This window comes from Lissotriton vulgaris, chromosome 5, assembly GCF_964263255.1.
Source record: "Lissotriton vulgaris chromosome 5, aLisVul1.2, whole genome shotgun sequence".
Taxonomy (NCBI): Eukaryota; Metazoa; Chordata; class Amphibia; order Caudata; family Salamandridae; genus Lissotriton; species Lissotriton vulgaris.
In genome coordinates, this window is record NC_141693.1 from 2,019,645,739 (window position 1) to 2,019,665,777 (window position 20,039).

General features: G+C 47.8%; 1 protein-coding gene across 2 annotated transcripts in view; it reads right to left on the bottom strand.

Moving 5' to 3' along the window:
• PTPA (protein phosphatase 2 phosphatase activator) overlaps nucleotides 1-20,039 on the bottom strand; it is a 623,109-nt gene that overhangs the window by 90,735 nt on the left and 512,335 nt on the right. For both annotated transcript variants that reach the window (XM_086924847.1, XM_086924848.1), the window contains exon 9: nucleotides 15,244-15,351. In XM_086924847.1, coding sequence (XP_086780973.1) covers nucleotides 15,244-15,351 — 108 coding nt within the window. The remainder of the gene's footprint in view (nucleotides 1-15,243; nucleotides 15,352-20,039) is intronic.

Here is a 20,039-nt window from a genome sequence, read left to right on the forward strand (position 1 = left end):
TGCCCGACCGCTCACCAACACTAGGTTCTTTACCTGTCCTTGAGCCTGATTCCACTGACGTGCTAAGCACTCCTGAAGCGGACGCATATGTAGTCTCGCGTGCGGGATTATGAAAATGCAGGAGGCCATCATGCCTATCAACTGCGAGCGTGGAGGTCTGAATTTCTGTATCAGCAATTGCATGCTGTTTATTCGCACTGAATTTGGCTGTGCTTTGGCTGCCAGAGTGTCTATTGTCGCAGCCAGGTACTGTCGCACGTGGGCGGGCTGAAGGTGTGACTTCGGATAATTCAGTGAGAATCCCAGACTAAAGAAGATGAATGGTGTGGGACATGTGGCTGGCACACTGCTTGGCCGACTTTGCTTGAATAAGCCAGTCGTCCAGATAAGGGTAGACATGTATGTGCTGTCTCCTGAGGTGTGCTGCTACTGTCGCCAGGCACTTTGTGAACACCCTGGGTGCTGTCGTTACTCCGAAAGGGAGGACTTTGAACCGATAATGTTGATGTTGAATAGTGAACCTGAGATACTGTCTGTGTGATGGGTGTATGGGTATATGGAAATACGCATCTTTTAGATCCAGCGTTGCGAGGAAGTCTCCCTGACTGAGTAACGGCAGAACCTGTTACAAGGTGAGCATATGAAAATGCTCTGACAGAATGTAACTGTTTAGAGGCCTGAGGTCCAGTATAGGTCTGAGAGACCTGTCCTTTTTGGGTTTGAGAAAGTAGAGAGTACACCCCTGACCCTTGGTCTTCTACAGGCACGAGCTCTATGGCTCCTTTTTGCAGCATGCTGACGACCTCCTGCTGCAATAAGTGTAAGTGCTCTGCGGACATAGGACGGTGACTTGGTGGGATGTTGGGTGGAGTGGACGTTAATTCCAGACAATACCCGTACTGCACAATGTCTCTCACCCACCTGTCTGTGGTGATGGATTTCCAGACCCGCAGGAACTGTTCTATTCTCCCCCCGACAGGTGTTATATGGTCGGGGGGCAGTGACAGGGCTCCACTGTTTGGTATTGGCAGAGGATCTGGAACTGTTGTTTCCTCTGCCTCTGCCTTTGATGTTGTTTCTCCGATATCCACCCGGTTGTTCTTATTGTAGGTGGATTGTGTGCCTCCCTTAATGTATTGTGTCTGTTGCGTTGACTGGCCTCTTGAGGGGCCTCTAGTACTGGAGCGACGAAAGGAGCCACCCCGAAACTGCTGTGAGTGCAGAGCCCCCATAGACTTTGCAGTCTGTGTCCTTTTTGAGTTTCTCAAGGGTGGTGTGAACCTCAGGTCCAAATAAGAAGTCTGGGTTAGCTGGCTGATTGAGGATAGAAGATTGAATTTCAGGTTTGAATCCTGAAATCCTCAACCAGGCGTGTCCATCTTAGCACAACACTAGTGTTGATGGCCCTGGCTGCAGTGTCAGCTGCGTCTAGAGCGCACTTGATAGAAGCATTGGTTATGAGTTTCCCCTCCTGGATGAGTAGCTCTGCCCCCTCCTTGTACTGATCAGGTAGGTGCTGCAATAGTGTCTCAAGGGTATCATAATGTGCCCTGTCATATCTGACCAAGAGTGCCTGAGTGTTGGCAATGCGCCAGATGTTAGCCGCCTGCGCAGCTACTCTTTTCCCTGAAGTTTCCATAACCTTCGACTCTTTGTCAGGAGGAGGAGCATCACCTGTAGTTGGGAGTTTGCTCTCTTACATGCATTAGAAACAACCAATGAATCCAATGGCAACTGTCCCTTTATATAAGGAGGGTCCACAGGGGCCGGCCGATATTTCTTCTCAATCCTTGGGTTTAACACCCTGGCCCTAGTGGTATCTTTAAAAATGTCAGCAGCATGCTTGAGGACCCCTTTGAGCATGGGTAGGGTTTAACTGCCCTTTCTGAAGTTGAAAAAGTGTCGACCAGAAAGTCCTCTTCTACGGGGTCAGCATGTAGCTCGACGTCATGATTACTGGCTGCCCTCTCAATAAGGGCGTTAAAAGCAGTTGTGTCCTCAGTAGGAGACGTTTTCACACAGTACACATGAGTGTCCGGGCCAGTCTGCGGATCCCTTGAGTCAGCAGGGTCCGTCCATTGTTGGTCTTGATCATCAGGATCATTGTCCACATGATAGAGGTCATCCTCATTGTCATTATCCCCTGTCTCAACATCTGAGTCTGTTGGGGAAACATTTTTAGGTTCCTGTCCATAGTGATGGAGGGGTTCCACAAGAGCTGGAGAAGTTGTAGAAAGTCTCTTTTTCTTCAAGGGAATCCTATATGATTCCATGGGAGTCTTTGGCATTAACTTTTGTTTGTATATGGACAGTCTCCCAGTTTCCGAGTCGATGAATTGTCTCGGCTCTTGGTCTTCAGGCTCTTCCGTAGCCTCCTTTTCCGTTGACACATGTTTAGTGGCGCCGATAGATTGTTTCGGCCCGAACATCTTCGGACGCACCGAGGGTGGTAACCCAAACTTGATAGGTGTCGACGCGGTCTGAACTTGTCCGACCAGCTTCGGCGTCGGGGCCTTCTTCGGTCCGACCGATGTAGCCTTATCCTTGATGCGTTGGTGCGACTCCGACACTTCTTTGGCTATGAACGGACTGGGTATCGTCGACTCGACAGGGTCCTTGGAGCCAGTCTTCGACTTGTCCGTAGGCTTCGACCGAGGATCGATCCCATCTTTCGGTTCGAGCCTTTGATGGGTCGACGGCCTTGACCTTGGTCTTCGGCGCCCCAACCATTGGCTCGACGACCTTCTTGAGTTTCCCGGTATCGACGGCCATTTTAGTTTTCTTCGGCTCCAAGGGGTTTGAGGCCTTGGAGCCGACGAGAGGCACAAGCACTTTCGTTTTCGTTTTCTGCAAAGACGCTGTCGGTTTCGATTTCTTTGTATCGACCGATGGCGGTTTCGAAACCGCATGCTCTTTAGAAATGTTCGAAGCCGGGCCTTTATGCGGGGCTGTAGAACGAGATTGTGGATCTTGGGTAAGGCCAAGTGGCGATCCCTCGACCTGAGCCTTATTGAGTGCGTTATCTTCGGCCCCTGTGCGGCCGGGTTGGCCTAGCTTGTCGCCCGAGCTATCTTCTACGGCCCCAAGGGCCTCCACGTCGTCTCCTACCTCATCGACGACGTTCTCGTCTTCGTCTTGTACCTCCTCGTCTTCGGCGTCATACTCGGAGTCATGGCCCGAAGCCGGATCGGAGTAGTGTTCCTGAACCTCCAGTTCACGACCTCCTCGTCTTCGGCCCGAAGATTTATTTATTTATTTATTATTTATTTATTAATGAAATTTTTAGAGCACGAACAAAGGCCCTTGGGCGTCTCGGCGCTGTAGTATCTGCAAAATTCAACCAAGGAGGGGAAGAGAGGGTCTACTGATTAAAAAGCCAAGTCTTGAGTTGTTTACAAAATGACCAGAGTGAGTGGCTTGATTTAATCGAGGGAGGCAAAGAATTCCAAAGTCTGGGTGCTGAGACGAGAAATCTTCTGTCTCCCCATGTGACAGATTTGCTGCGTGGGACCACCAGATCATTCAGACTGGAAGAGCGTAAGGTTCTGGGCGGGCAATAGGGGGTCAGATTTTGAGTGAAAAAAGCAGGTCCCATGTTATGCATGGCCTTGAACACTATGCATAAAACTTTGAATTTTATTCTGTTCCTTATGGGTAACCAATGTAGTTCTTTGATGGTTGCAGAAACAGAATGAAATTTGGGGATTCTGCCCAGGAGCCTAGCTGCTGAATTCTGGATTAATTGCATTTTGTTCAAGACTCCTTCTGGAGCATTCAAGAACAGGGCATTGCAATAATCCAGGGTTGACAATACCAAAGAGGTAACCAATGTTTTGCCGGCAGACTCTGGGAGAAAAGGAAGGATTTTCTTAATTAATCTCAGTTTGTAGAAGGCAGCAGAAGTGATCTGGTTAGCATGAGGGAGAAAAGTAAGATGGTCGTCAAAAACGACTCCAAGGTTCCTCACCTTGCTAACGGGCTTAGGGGGAAGGCCCAATGACGCAGGCCACCAACAAGAGGACCATTCCGGTGTCAAATGACCGAATATGACTACTTCCGTCTTGTCGGAATTTAATTTTAGGCAATTGGAAGCCATCCAGTTTCCAATTGCCACCATGCCTTGATTGAGGTCAGCTGCTTTTTTGTTTCCATCGTTCTTAATGGCAAGAACCAACTGTGTGTCGTCGGCATAGGAGGTCAGGCTCATCCCGTGGGCACGGATGGTATTGGCCAGGTCCGACACATAAATATTAAAGAGTGTCGGACTAAGGGATGAGCCTTGAGGAACTCCACATGGCAGCGACAGAGTGGGGGAATGGAATGATCCCAGTGTAACCCTCTGTGTTCTATTGGCCAGAAAGGACGCCAACAGTTTCTTGGCGTTATGTTGGACACCAATGTTTTCGACACGGCCGATCAAGGTGACATGATCGACCGTGTCGAAAGCAGCCGACAAGTCAAGCAGTATTAAGACTGCGGTCCCCCAGCATCCCGGATAGATCTTATATCATCCGCCGCTTTGATCAGAGCCGTCTCCGTCCCATGATATTGGCGAAAACCAAATTGGGAGTCGTCGAGGAGGTGGTGTTCCTCTATAAAGGCCGACAGTTGTAAGTTCATGGCCTTTTCGGCTATTTTTGCCAGGATTAGAAGATTGGCAATTGGTCGGTAGCTCTTTAAGTCGTCCATGTCAAGATGAGGTTTTTTTAGCAGGGGTTTGATGAGGGTTTGTTTTAGAATGGTTGGGTAAATACCGGAGGTAAACATAGAATTGCAAATGGAAGTGATGACAAGGCAGCACCACTTCAATTACAGGAAGTAAAACTTTAAAAGGACATGGATCCAGAGCTGAGCCTGATTTTATGGTGGATATAAGATCCTCTACCTGAGAGCTGGAAATGTCTTTGAACTGAGAAAGAGTAGGTCCAGTCCGAGGGGTAGTCGGTGAATTGGCGGGGGAATTAGAGGGGGAATTGGTGTTATTTGCAAAGGCAGCGTAGATGTCGTTGACTTTGCTATAGAAGAATTTGGCTAAGGAGTCGCATAGCGACTGAGAGGGTGGAGTTAGATTTGGAGAGCAGCCGGCTAACTGTTTAGTAGTTTCATACAGTGCCTTACTGGAGTTTCATGCAAGTTCAATTTTATCGCTAAAGTATTTTTTCTTAGCCTCGAAGATCATAGATTTGTATCTGACCAACATTTCTTTATACTTGATTTTAGCCTCGGCGGTGTAGTCTTTCCGCCAGTGCCTTTCTTTGTTCCTGCACTGCTGTTTTTGAATTCTTAGCTCCTCTGAGTACCAGGGGGCCGATGGAACGGATCTGTTCCGGGATCGTTGCTTCAGAGGGGCTAGAGAAATAGCTGCGGAACCTACCCACTCATTGAATTGTATGGTGGCAGTGTTGGGATCATCTGAGAGAGAGGGGGTGGAGGTGGACAAAAGAGATTTTAGTCTGGTGGCATCAATGTCACTCCAAACCGGGAAAGACTGCTGTGGGGAATGGGAGTGTGATTTGGGGGAGGCGGAATCGTGAATCGCCAGCGATGCCAGGATGACATAATGATCTGACCATGTTATGGGGAGGATTTGGTCAACATGTAGCTCCGGTAAGTTAGTGAAGATGCCATCCAAAATATGGCCTCCCTCATGTGTTGGGGCTCTGACCAGCAGGGAGAGACCGAAGGTGGTCATGTCAGCCAGGATGGTAGCTGTGTCCTTGTCCTTGGTGTTATCGAAATGAAAATTGAAATCGCCGAGGACAGTTCAGGAATTATCCAAGGCGGAAGTTTCGAGGGTTGCCCTAAGGTCCGACATAAATCTGATCCTTGACCCCGGGGGTCGGTATAGTAAAATCCCTTTAAAATTATAGGTTGGAGACAACTTAATGGAGAATTGCAATGCCTCACATGATGCTGAAGATATTGGGTTACTTCTCACGGTCAAATCATCACGTAGGATGATTGCAATTCCACCACCTTTCTTACGGTGTCTATCCAATCTCTGGATAGAGAAGCCTTTGGGAACAGCAATCACTAAGTCTGGGTCAGATGAACTGTCCATACAAGATGTTCACGGGAACAGGCGCTGACTTCTTCGACTCCAATCGAGACACGCGTCGAATCTTGAGGGTGTTCTTCGACCTGAACCGGGCACAGGCCATACAGTTGGCTTCGTTATGGTCTGGGGACAGGCACTTGTTGCACACCGGGTGGACATCGAGGTGCGGGTATTTTGCATTGCAAAGGGGACACCGCTTGAATGGACTTCTTTCCATTTCAGATCTAAGATCGTGTAGAGAGTGGAAAGAAAAAAACCTGTTGAGTCCTCGATGTCCTCTAAGCAAAGGCACCGATACCGAACGAAACGATACCGACGCTATTGAAAGCCTTTTGGCTTTGTAGAAACTTGAGCTAAGATAGTAACATCCGAACCCAATGGCGGAAAAAAACAATCTGAGGATGGAAAGGATGCCCATGCGCACTGTAGTCCAGGGGAGGAGCCACCTATCTTGTGATACTTCGAAGACTTTTCCAGGAGAACAATGTGCAATCATCCAGACCCAACACTAGGCGGCGATCTATGCACAGATATGAATTCAGCAGCCCACATGCCTCGAACTTGTATTTTGCATATATTCATGGGTTCAAATGGGGGACTCATGAGCCTGGTAAGTACCACATTTAGGTTCCATACGGGAGAGGGTAAAACTTTAGGTGGAATTATTCTTTTAAGTCCTTCCATAATGCCTTGAAAGCTGGTACCCTAAACAAAGAAATGTTTTGGAAATAGATGGCTATTGCCGCAAGATGCAGTCTAATAGATGTATACGCTAGGATACATTGTTGTAGATGCAAAAGGTAACAGATGATGTCTTAAATAGAAGCATCTAGTGGTTTGATTTGGTTGTTTGTACAGTAAATTGCAAATCTTTTCCACTTTGCGGCATAGCAAGCTCTAGTGGTAGGACGTTTAGCCTCTTTAAAGATGTTCATGCAGTCTGGCAGGACATTAAGGTAACAAAACTCTAAGACTTCAGGAGCCAGATCGCAAGGTCGAGTTGACTGGGGTCTGGATGCCTTATCTCTCCATGGTTCTGAGTGAGAAGCTTGGATGAGAGGTGTAGCTTTTGATGAGGAACTACTGATAGTTCCAAGAGGGTTGTGAACCATGACTGTTGGGCCCATGTTGGAGTAATCAGGATCATTGTGCGGGAATGCTGTTTGAGTATCCGAACCACTAGCGCAATGAGTGGGAGAGGCGGAAAAGCGTAAGCAAATTTGCCTGTCCAGTTAATCCATAGCACATTGCCTTTGGACAATGTCTGTGGATACCTGGATACGAAGGGTGGGCATTTTGCGTTTTGGTGTGTGGTGAACAGGTATATTTCTGGGTGGCCCCACATTTAAAAGAATGGAAGCAGAACTGGAGGATAAAGTTCCCATTTGTGGATCTGCTGTTTTTGGCAACTGAGTAGATCCGCAATTTGATTGTGTACTCCTGGGAGGTGTTCTGCAAAGAGATATACGTTTTGAGGAATGGCCCATCTCAACATGCTTTAAGCTAGGTGTGAAAGCTGTAGAGTGTGAGCCCACACCATGTTTTTGTATAGAATACATTGCTGTCATGTCTGTATGGACCAGAACAGCTTTGTTTATGCGGTGGACTTGAAAAGATTTCAACGCTAGGAAGATTGTCAACAATTCCAGGTAATTTTTGTGGAATTGTTTTTGTTCAGGGGTCCATATGCCCTGAATGGTCTGGGTTCGAAGATGAGCTCCCCAGCCGGTGAGCGATGCGTCTGCTGTTAGCTCCATCTGTGGAACGGGTCGAGGAACGCCCACCCCTAGGAAAGGGTTTGTGTGTTCCACCACTGCAGAGAGTGATGAGTGCGGTCGTCTACCAACACCAGATCTGTTAGCTGACCTTGAGCCTGGTTCCATTGACGTGCTAAACACTCTTGTAAGAGACGCATTTGGAGTCGTGCATACAGAACAATGAGAATTAAAGAGGCCATCATCCCCCATTAGCTGCATGAACACTCGCCCTGGTAGTGAGTGTTGAAGCTGAAATGTTGCTATTAGAGCTTGTATTGTGCTTATCCTGCGAGGGTTGGGGTATATTAGTCCTTTTGAAGTGTCTATTGCAGCGCATAGATACTGTTGTATGCTGGACGGTTGGAGATGATATTTGGTGAGGTTTACCGTGAATGCCAAGTCGTGAAGCAGTTGGATTGTTTTGTGTGTGTTGCACACAGCTACTGTATGACTTGGCTTTTATGAGCCAGTCGTCCAGAAAAGGGAAGAAATAAATGTGCTTTCTTCTTAAGTGGGCCGCAACCACTGCGAGGCACTTGGTGAAGACTCTGGGTGCTGTAGTCACCACGAATGGGAGGACCTTGAATTGGCAGTGTTGACCATCTACCACGAACCGGAGATATTTCCTATGAGTGGGGTGAATGGGAATATGAAGGTAGACGTCCTTTAAATACAGAGTGGAGAGAACGTCGCCCTGTTGAAGTAGTTGGAGCACCTGTTTGAGAGTGACCCTGTGTAAGTGATCCGACTGAATGTAGAGGTTTAGAGGTCTGAGGTCCAATATGGGGCTGAGAGATCCGTCCTTTTTTTGGAATTAGGAAATAGAGGGAGTAAACCCCTGTGCCTTGGTGAGGAAAGGGGACTGGTTCTATTGCATGTTTTTGTAATAGAGAGAGAACCTCTTGTTTGCGAAATGTTAGATGTTCCGAGGACATTGGACGTTGTCTGGGAGGAATGTTTGGAGGGGTTAGAGGCGAGTTCCAGGCAGTAACCATACTGGATAATTTGTCTTACCCACTTGTCTGTTGTGATTGAATTCCCGACAGGTAGGAACTGTGAGAGACGTCCCCCGACAGGAGTGGGATGATCAGGGGGAGAAGTGCAGGGAAGTCACTGTTTGGTGGTAGGGGAGGTGCGGTTATTGTTGCCGCGACCTCTTCCCTTACCATTCTTGCCTTGGAAGCCTCCGCGAAAGTATCCTTTGGAGGACATTTGAGTGGGTCTCTTATAGGGCGAAGAGGGATGTTCTGAGCCAATGGTTTTGGAGCCAGCTCTGTAAAAGGAGCGGCAAAAAGAGTCTCTAGGGCAGGGGTCCCCAAACCGGTCCTGGAGAGCCGGATCCATGCCAGATTTTTAAAATAACTACATGTATCTCAATGGGGATATCCCAAAAATCTGGCATGGATCCGGCCCTCCAGGACCGGTTTGGAGACCCCTGCTCTAGGGGAAGGGAATTGTAAGGCCCCCTTGGACTTAGCAGTTTCGGTATCTTTTTCATCTTTTCTAAAGATGTGTCAACTGAGGGCCCGAAAAGATGCTCTTGATCAAAGGACTGATTTAGAATAGCAGATTGCACCTCCTGTTTGAATCCGGAGACTCGGAGCCAAGTGTGCCTGCGCAACAAAACGCTATTGTTAATGGTGCGAGATGCGGTATCAGCCATGTCGAGCGCACATTTAATTGAGGTGTTTGTGATCAATTTCCCCTCGTGTATAATGTTGTTGGCCTTTTGTTTGTACTGGTCAGGAAAGGTTTTCCATGAGCTTTTCAAGCTCGTCATAGTGAGTCCTGTCATACCTGGCTAATAAAGCTTGGGCATTGGCAATCTGCCAATGATTTGCAGCCTGTGACGCAATACGTGTACCAGATGCATCTTATTAGTTTGGACTCCTTTTCAGGAGAGGGGGTGTCGCCTGTACTCTGTGAGCTTGCCCTCTAGCTTGCATTAGACACCACAAGAGAATCCAAAGGGACCTGACCTGACCTTTAATGTAAATTGGGTCAGTGGGAGCTGCCTTATTCTTTTTAGCTATCCTGGTGTTTAGAATCCTGGCTCTGACAGGGTCCTTAAAAACTTTGGGGGCATGTTAGTGCATGCCTTTTAACATTGGCAGGGTGTGCGTGGACTTTGCGAAGGTGCAAAGGTTTCAAGTAAAAAATCATCCTCTAAGGGATCAGATGCAACTGTATCCCTTGGTATTGGGCAGCCCTACTGCAAGTTGCATAAACCCAATATTGTCATCTGGTGGTGATGGCCTAGATGGATAGAGGTCCGGGTCATTATGTGGGTCAGGATCTGTGTTGTAGTCATTCCAAGGGTCTACGTCGTGTGGGATGGTGTGTGCATCCTCATCCCCATGTGGATCTATATTCCCACCCCCATCGGTACAATAATCCTCAGTATCTGATGTTTGAGGTGAAACAATATGTTGTGGGGAGTGTGTGGCGATATTACAAGATTTAGATCAACCGGAGGTGTAGAAGGAGGTGGGGAGATGTTAGTACTCCTCTTCTTTCTTTTCAAGGGTATTTCAGATTCCTCTGAAATGTCCAGTTTCCTCTTTTTTGGAGGTTTGGTGACAACTTTTCCAGTCTCTGGATCAATAGAAATAGTTTTTGTTTTGTATCCAACAAATCAGGTACAGGTTGCATAGGTAAAATATATTTTTATGGTGCCGAATATTTTGGGTCAAAATGGTCCTTGGACCGAGTCTCTGAGGCTTTCTGTGGGGTCTTGGACGCTTTAGGTTTTGTTCTAGGAGTTTGTTGCTCCAAGACTTTTTTCGGCTCTGAAGTTTTGTCCTTGGTATGTTTTGACGCCGAGGCTGTCTTTGACGTGGACGAAGAAGTGCGTGGCACATCTTTGGTATGGTGCTTCGGTGCCGAAGGTGACTTTTCGGCACCGAAATGGGGTTGGCTCGAGCCGGAGCCGTAAGGCTTGTCTTTAAGTTTCATAGCCGGGCCAGAGGGTGGGGCGTCTGAGACATGTTGCCGGTGTCAACACTCGAGGGTGCTACCGAAGCCTTAGGTTTGTTTTTTGGGAGAGGGGTTTTAGTACTCAGCGACCGCTGAGCCAGGGTGACTGTCTCCTCTTCGACGTCAGAGTTGTCTGCCTCGGAGACAGAGCTGTCTTCTTCATCACTGTTTTGCTCTAGCTGGAGATTGGGAAGTGCTCCGAAGATGTCCGGAATCGAGCTGCTTCCGCAAGACATTTCGTGACGTCGAGCCCGAATATCACGGATAGTTTTTTTCGACCTGAAGGATGCCCAGGCCTTGCAGTTTTTGTCTTCGTGCTCCGGGAAGAGGCAGAGATTACAAACCTCGTGCAAATCCGTGTGTGTCGGAACTTAGCACCACACCCGTGGCAATTTTTGAAAGGATTCCTTTCAACTGACTGCAGGCGGGTTGGTGCGGATAGGCCCAATGGCTCATGTCGAAGATCGAGGAGTTTTTTTCAAGATGCTTGTCGAAAGGGAAACGTGATCAAGACAATAACGTCGAGTAGAGAGGGATTGCGCGTTGAAGGGAGATTCGAAACAGATATCGACCCGGAGCACAGCAAATCACATCCGAACCCGATGTCAGAAAAAACCATTCTGGAGATGGAGTCAGTGCCCATGCGCACTATCGTCCTAAGGAGGAGTCACCTACCTCGTGACTGCAAAAGTCTTCTTCCAAGACAAAAACAAAGTGCAAACATCCGAGCCCAACACCAGATGGCGATCTATGCACAAGTATACGATCTACAGCTCATATGCCTCAAACAACATGTTTTATAAGAACCCGGCTTATATGTACAGGACCCCCACCCCTGGAACAACTAAGGAAGCCTTTAGGGGTTCTGAATATGTCAAAATATTGCAGATCCTCACTTCACAGTGCTCTTATTACACAAGTTGATTTTGGGAAGCACTTTACTACAATGTGGGGACTGAAATGTGCAATTTAACTAACCCCAGGGCACATAAAATCCTTTTTATAAGGTTCTTCCTTACAAGTACCTGATTCCCGGTGTAGGAGAGTAGGGTCTGCAATCCTATGGTCACCCCAGATTTTTGCTTTTTGTTTCACTGGTTTACGACTTCTCTGGCTGTGGGCCTGCTAATCAGACCCACAGCCTAGCTGTTCTCCCTCTAAATTGATATCCATGTACCTTAGGTGCATTTACCAATTGGTATTGGGTCACTCTTGTAAGTCCTTGTACAGTGTACCATAGGTACCCAGGGCATAAGTGAACCCAAGGCCTTCCAGGGGCTGCAGCATGTATTATGCCACCCCTGGCTGGCCCTCCAAATCTGACACAACTGGCTGATCAATCAGCTGGGGCAAGGTGGTGTAATCACCCTTTGCTGTAGATATAGTATACCTATATCTAAACCTAAAATGGACACATATACTCCTATAAGCCACTCCTATGGCAGGCCTTAACAATCCTGGAGGCAGAGTGCTTGGAATTATGTGAAATAGTGCTCTGGCATGAGCTGAGCCTGTCTACAGCTTTCGGAACCAAGTCCTTTTGCTGTTTCCATGATAACACTATACCATATACTCTTAAGTGCATTAAAATCCTCGCAGTTATTGCCAACTTTGGCATAGCATTATCAAAACATGTCGAGTAAGAGGTCATACGAATTGGAATACTACCCCCTCGCCAGTTCTGGCGACGGGGGTAGCATTCCACCCTTCTAGAGGGACACGACATGTATCTAACTGTGAACCCCGGTTAAAGTTAACCCGAGCCTCAGCATCACAAAATGGATGCTGCCACCACAGACACAAGTCTGACCTCCTGCTGCTGGGAGTCCTTCGAGCGAGGGGGGCTTGGGCAAAGGGTTTCCTGCCTTGGGAGGTGCAAGCACCACCCCAGACAGGATTTTGTGTATTGGGTAGGACAGGGCTGAAAGGAATGAGACATGCCTGGGGCACACAAGGTGTAATCCTGAACTGAAACTCTACAAGAAGAAACTCAGGACTTCGACTTTCTGCCAAGAAGACTGAAGAAATCTCCCTTGTGGCCAAGGAGTGTCCACCCTGCACAAGCAGGCACCATCCGCGTCCAGCGGCTTCCCTTTGTCGTCTTCCCTCGAGGATCCAGACTTCAGAGCCCGATGAGACCCGGATTCCCAGACCTCTCCGACCTCTACTTACATCTGCAGCACAGCTGAGATCCGTGGGTGCGACGAGACACGTGGGACCGGCCATCTTGGAAGAAGCAGCACTTCGCTCCAGCACGACTTCTGAGGTAACCTCGACCAAGTGCTTTGGGGACTGAGAAGCCCCGGCCCGAGCAGCTCCTGCACCGAAGACCAGCCCTCCAGCATCCACGAGATCTGCGTGGGGCCCTTCTGCCTGTTTGCTGCTCGACGCGTTGTCTGGTCACTTGCCGGCTGGCTAGTGACCTCCTAGTCGACGAACCTTGAAATCCAATCTACTGGTCTGGTTGCTCCAGACTGGCCCCTGCTTCCCTGCAAAGGAGAAGCACCCCGGACCCTCCTGGTCCACTCCAGACGCCGTTTCCACTCACCGCGTGGGTTGCCTTTGCCAAGGCCTGTTGACTCCAAATCTGGATCCGACACCACCGACAGCGAGAGCCTGCGTGGGACAGCTCGTGCCTACATCCTGGTCGTCGAAGACACCACCTGGTCCACGTGGCTGCAGAGACAAGCGCCCACTCTTCATCTGATCGCGACGACGACATCTGGTTCCACTCCTGGTTCCACTCCAGTCACTGGCTAGTGACTTTGAACATTGTCCCCTCTGCTTTCATGTTCTCCTCTTCACTGATCCACCCTTGGATCACACCGGACATCTTCCTCCTGGTCGCCTGCAGCATCTTTTCTTCCAGGGTCCATAGACTTCAACGCCGGAACCAGACATGACTTCGCACCTATGCACCCGCAGCCTGTGGATGAGGTAACAAGAGCATTTCGGTGCTCTAGGGTCTGTGCAACTTAAACGTATTTTTCTTAAGAGTCTTGTCATGTGCTTAGCCCTCTGATCTCATACAGAGTTCAGAGGTGTTTTGTTAGTTAATAAATATCTTGTTTATTTTCATAACTACCTGTGTGGTGTCCTTTCATTTGGTATTCAAGGGGTTATATGTGGTAAAACAGCTGGCTTCACTTGCCAAAAGAGTTTAGCCTAAGACTGCTTTGTCCATGCTACCATTAGGATAGCTGGTCTATAAGGTTGACTTACAACCAATCACCATAAGGGTGGTTTGGACTGATACAAGGTGATCACTAGAACTAGTGAACATCATATATCAGGCCAACTTCTCACACCCCGCCCCTAGGACATCTAGAGGAGACCCTGGGGGTACCTAATAAGTCCAAACATTGTAGTTTATTAATAATTTTTATGTGCCCCAAACACCAAAGTCAAGTTTGGGCGCACTTTGCATTTTAAAAGCCGTACTGCAACACAGGGCTAATTTCAAACTGACCTCAGGCTTTAATAATGCACACATGCAAGTGCAGAAAGGCTGCTGGCCTCTAAACTGACCTGCCCGGTTATATACTAGGGACTTAAAGGTAGTTTCAACCTCCCTACCATATGATGTAGTAGGGCCTTACAGGGAAGGTCATGCTAATCACTGGGGTACCCTTACCCATAATATACCCTAGTGTATGTAGGTTTTTTCACTTTATTCTAAGCGTGTTTTCAGCATAGCTCTGGTCATGATGAGCCCAGGGTCAGAGTCAATTACCACCAGTACCAGTCAGCAAAAAAGTTAGAGGATGACTTTGCAACAATAACCAACAATTATTTCCTGCAGTCATGGTATGCTCTGAAACCTGTAGTTTTAAGTGAGGACTTGCTCCCTAACACACTGGAATTCAATTTAGAAGTTGTCAGAAGACTGACAACATTGGGAGCGGAGAGCTCCAAATCTGAAACATAAGGCACAGAAAGAAAGGAACGGACATAAGAGTGCGAGGGTGGCGATTGTATGCGGCTCTGCTCTGTCACTTCTGAGGCAGTACAGAGCAAATGTGGAGCAGCACGGTGGCACCTAGTAGTACACAGCTGAATAAAAGTTCTCAGATCCAGTCTGGCACCTGGGGAGTATTCTAAGGTGAGGAATCCGAAGTTAGATGAAACCATCAGACAAAAAGACACTAGGTCGCGTCTAAAGATAATGGAGCACAGCAGTTCTGCCAGAGGATCGGCTTATGTCTGATGGTAGAATGAACCTGGTCACTTCTGAAGTTAGGATGGACTGGATAATGTCTGAAATTAGGAGAGACAACGTTATGTCTGAAGGTAGAGGAGTCTGGGCTATGTCTTGGGAAAAGACAGGATTGTATGCGAGGGTCAGGTGAGATGATGCAAGCAACACTGACAGAGAAGACTTGATTATGGCTTAAAATAATGAGGATACTGAAATGATTAATGCATAGATGTGAATGGTTCTCGGGGGCTTACCTCAGCCTTGTACATTCGGATCAGACCCTGGTTTACTTTGGACCAGGTAGGAACTGCGCTGATATTCCACAGCTGGTTGGAGTGTTCGGCAAAGGGCCCAGTTTTCATCTGGAATGAGAAAGTGGACAGTGCACATCAAGAGATGGACACGAGTACAGCCACATGGTAAATCACAGGGCGACAGAAAGGTTTGGGTCCTATCTCTGACTGGCTTGGACCACTCCAATATACTTAAACAGAAAAAATAGCCAGACAGGTTTACTTTTTTAAGTGTTATCACATCCAGCCAAACAGTTCTGGGTGATCGACTATTTTATTTTAGTCTTTTTTTAATCTTTTTTTATAGAAAAGCTTTTTTCATTAAATTTTCATATGTCATCAAAAGAACAGTCATCAAATAAAGAATACATACAGACATAAAAATGTACAATATATACAAGTGTTCAATATACACAAAATCAATACTGTGAGTTAAGAAACACCAAAAACACACTAATACAATGCCTCAAATGATTTCTTCACTGGGCACCAGTCCTTCATATTATATACAAGAAGCCAGGTGGACAAAAAGGTTCATAGATGCTGCCTGCCTGTCTTACTAAGCCAGAGACTAGATAAATGCTTCTGGGGTTGCACTCCTAGGAATGGGAAGTGTGGTACTATTTGAGAACCCTAGTTGCACCCTTCTTCTCTTTCCCAGGCTCGGGGTCAACACGTTTCGAACCACAGTGTAGTTCTCGGATCTCCTCATGACACAGACTGGAGGTTGCCAAGACTGTATGTAGCACTCTAGACCACTTCTGCTGGGAATTGCCGCTCAAGTAAACAGATTCTTAGACCTTGGCGGAGTGGCGTGTTGGAGGGAGGGGCGCCGTGTGCGAACAAGCGGAGAGAGCAGCTGAACGAACAAGCAGAAAACAAACTGATTGAATTGAAAACGTGTTCAAAACAGTCCCGGTCCCAGAACTGTTTGCCTGGATGTGATAAAACTTAAAAAAGTAAACCTGTCTGGCTATTTTTTCTGTTAAAGTACATTGTAAATCACAGCAGCTCCTTCCCCCCAAATGCTACCCCCACTTTATGCATGTATAGATCTAAGCCACAGCGCTACCGCAGCATTCAGGATTTATGGAAAGACATTATGTGCATTTGGAGCTTTAAGTGGGCTGGATCCATCCGGGTCTCAGCCCCAGTAGTAATTGGACACTGAACTGGGTCTCTATCGTACCCTAAATCTTTGTCCTTAACCTCTTGGAAAAAAACAGATTGATATCTGAACAAATAATGTAATAAACATTAAGGTAATCCCAGTCAGCGTAATACTCCTGTCTATATTTCAAGTTTTACTTAATCTCACATTCCCAGGATGATGTTTTTGGGTTGTTTTGTTTTTCTTCATGTAACACATTACTCTTCTACAGTGCTTTATCTTAAACTCTTAAATATCACTAACAAACCCCAGAGTTCTGGCTCTTTTTAGTTGTATGGCTGTTGCTGTGTTCTATATCTGCATGCAATTACAGAAAGATCATAGAGCCACCAAAATACTGGTTGGGTGGCGCATAATGGGAATCACAGAAATGTAGTTTGTGTTTAAGCCACGCTGTTAATAGCATATGCCACTTTTAAAGACCACCCAAAGCCCTCAGTCATTCATCTCAAATCATTCTTCAGCACGGCATGGCGTCCAAGACTACTAGAGTTAAGAATGCCTGCATTATTGCCTCAGTTTCATACCGGTAATCTTCATTACTCTAAGTCCTAGTCTTCCTCGTCACAGTAATTAACATGTGAGCTTTAGGCTCCCACAGAAACTCCAAGCACAAAAGTTAGCCTAATAGTCTCCCATCCCTCTAACATGTCCCCACCTTCATCCACCAATAGGATAAAAGGAGGCACCATACACACCAACGACCTGTAAACAAAGTCAAACAACATGAATCCCTCAACAAAGGACAGAGAGGCTAGGGAAACTATACTGTTGCAATGAAGACTAGGACTTTGAGTAATGAAGATTACGGTAAGTAACCGGGCATTACCTTCTCTTCTGTCTTCCTCGCCACAGTAATTAACATATGAGAGGATACCAAAACAACATTAGCTTCATGGATAACAGAAGACAGTCCACACACGGAAGTCAGCAACAGCAGGTTTAATGACACACGGGGCAGAAACAGAATTTCAAGAATCAACAGAACCCAGAACAGAAGTGACAAAAGAAATGGGAGCACCAACCCCAACCTCAAGCCCGTAATGCGTCATGAAGGTATGAGGAGAAGACCGCTTGGCTGCCCTGCAAATATCCTGCATGGACACCCCCTTGAAAGCAACCCAAGAAACAGCCACATAACTAGTAGACTATCCCTGAACTGGATGAGAGAGAAACCAGGCTCAGACAGCATAAGCGGACAGGATCGCCTCCTTAAGCCAACAGAGTAGAAAGGGAGGGCTTCAAGCCCTATCTAGAAAAAAATGAAGGGGACAAACAGATTGTCCACCTCCAGCAGTGCTGGACTAGTAAATCAACAAATCACGCTTCACATCCAAAAGATGTAACAGAGACTCCACCCCAGACTGAGGATCCGGGCAGAAAACAAGGACGACCACCTCCGCAGTCCTATGAAAGAAAGAAGGCATCTTAGGCACAAAAGTAGAGTGAATTCTCAACACCCCCCTATCCGCAAATATCCACAAAAATGGCCAGACCTCAAGAAAGACCCCAATTCACCAATATGTCTGGCAGAGGCAATCGGCACCAAAAAGAACACCTTCAGGGTAAAAAACATCAAGTCTACACACTCCAGGGTATCAAAGGGAACCCGCTGTAAAGCCCTCACCACCAACGGAAGATCCCACGGAGGGGGAAACAACATCGGTTTAGGGTGCTGCAAAGCCAGAGGTCTCAACAGGTGAGCCACCTGAGGCTCAATATCAACATAAAGGAAATCTCGGAACGCCTGAATAGCCACCCACTGGGTCCGAAGAGTAAAAGGGCCAAGCCCAGCTCAAAACCCTCTTTTAAAAATATCCAGAACAGGAGCCGGATCCACTACATCAACAGACCACCCCGGGCACCAACCAGAATAAGTGTCCCAATGCTTAGCATAAGCTCTCAAAGTAGAAGCACGCCTGGACTGCTGAATGAGACCAGCCAGCACCTGGGAACAACCACTCTGGATCAGAGACTGCCGTTCAAGAGCCAAGCCTGAGGAACATTGAGTGGAACACTGGGAAGGGAATCTACGAACCCAGCAAAGGATACGGATGAAACAGCAACGTCCAATTCCAACAACAGAGGGAATCAAGGATGGCGTTACCAACCCGGGACCACCAAAAGCACAAACGCCCTGTCTCTCCAGATTTTCTGCAAAACCGCCAGAATCAGGGGAACCAGGGGAAACGCATACAACAGACCCTGAAGCCACAGGAAGGACATTGCATCCATCTTCCAAGCCCCCAGGCAAGGCATAATCATGCAAAAACAACAGACCGTGGCATTGTCCAGAGATGTAAATAAGTCTACCATTGGAGACCCAAACCTCCCCAGCAACATCATTAACACCTCCGGTGTCAGAGACAGCGAACCCATGGAGGGAAAAACGTTGCTCAGACAGTCTGGCATCACAATCTCCTTGCCCGGTAGGTAACTGGCAACAAGGGATGCCAACCTCATCTCCACCCAATAGCAAATTACCTGGCTGAGACAACTGAAGGACCGCACTCTGCAACCCACCTGATGATTCAAGTGGATTCGAGCTGTCCCACGAAGGAGCTAGTTGACTGCGGTGTCAGTATCCGGATTGGACCCAACAAGCCTTGGCAAACACAACCCACCCAGGAAGTGCAGATTGGCTTCAGTGCAGACCTGCAAGGTCTGAGGAGCTTCTCCTTTGGAGGGAAGCTGGAGCAAGCCTGGAGCAACCAGGAAAGCAGTTTTGTTTCAAAGGAATGTCTTCAGGGCTAGCAACCGGGAAGAAGCAGCGAGCTGAAATGCAAAAGCGGGCCCCATGCGGCACTCGTGGAGTTTGGAGGGCTGAGCTTCAGTGCAAATGATGCTCGGGTCTGGGGCTTCTCGTACCCCAATGCACAACTTCGAGTTACCTCGGGAGTCGATGCAGTTAGCAAAATGCAGGATGTCCAGGGTGTCCGGTCCCACGTCTCTCGTGTCCGCCACGGGTCTCAGCTTTGCTGTGGATGTGGGTCAGCGTCAGAGAAGTTTTAGAGTCCAGTTCCTGTGTCGCTAAGTCTTCGGGTTCCGGCGGGAGCATCGACAAAGCAGACCAGCAAGTTACTGGTGGTGCCTGTTTGCACAGGGTGGTCACTCCTTGACCACAAGGGAGATGTCTTCCGTCTTCTAGTCAGAACAGAATGTCGACGGTCCAGGAGTTCTGTATCAAAGTTTCGTTCCAGGATAATCTAAAGTCCTGGGGACACAGCTCCTATACTTATAGGGATTTAAGGGGCTGGATTACCTGCTAGGTCCCTCCTATGTGTGGATCTGAGAAGGGGGTGGTTACACTCCTTTCCCTTTGTCCAGTTTTGTGCCGTGCCCCAGCAACTGGTTTGAACCGGGCTATGCATGGAGCACCTTGTGTGCCCCAGGCAGTGTCTCAAAAAGTATCTGCTGATGCAGCCCTCACTGCCCCAATACACTACAGGCTGTCTGGGGAGGTGCTGGCACCTCCCTGGACAGGAAACCTATTGGACAGGCCGCCCTTGCTGGAGTTTCCCCCAGCAAAAGGAGGTCAGACTCGTGTCTGTGGCAGCAGCATCCATTTTGTGATGCTGAGGCTCTG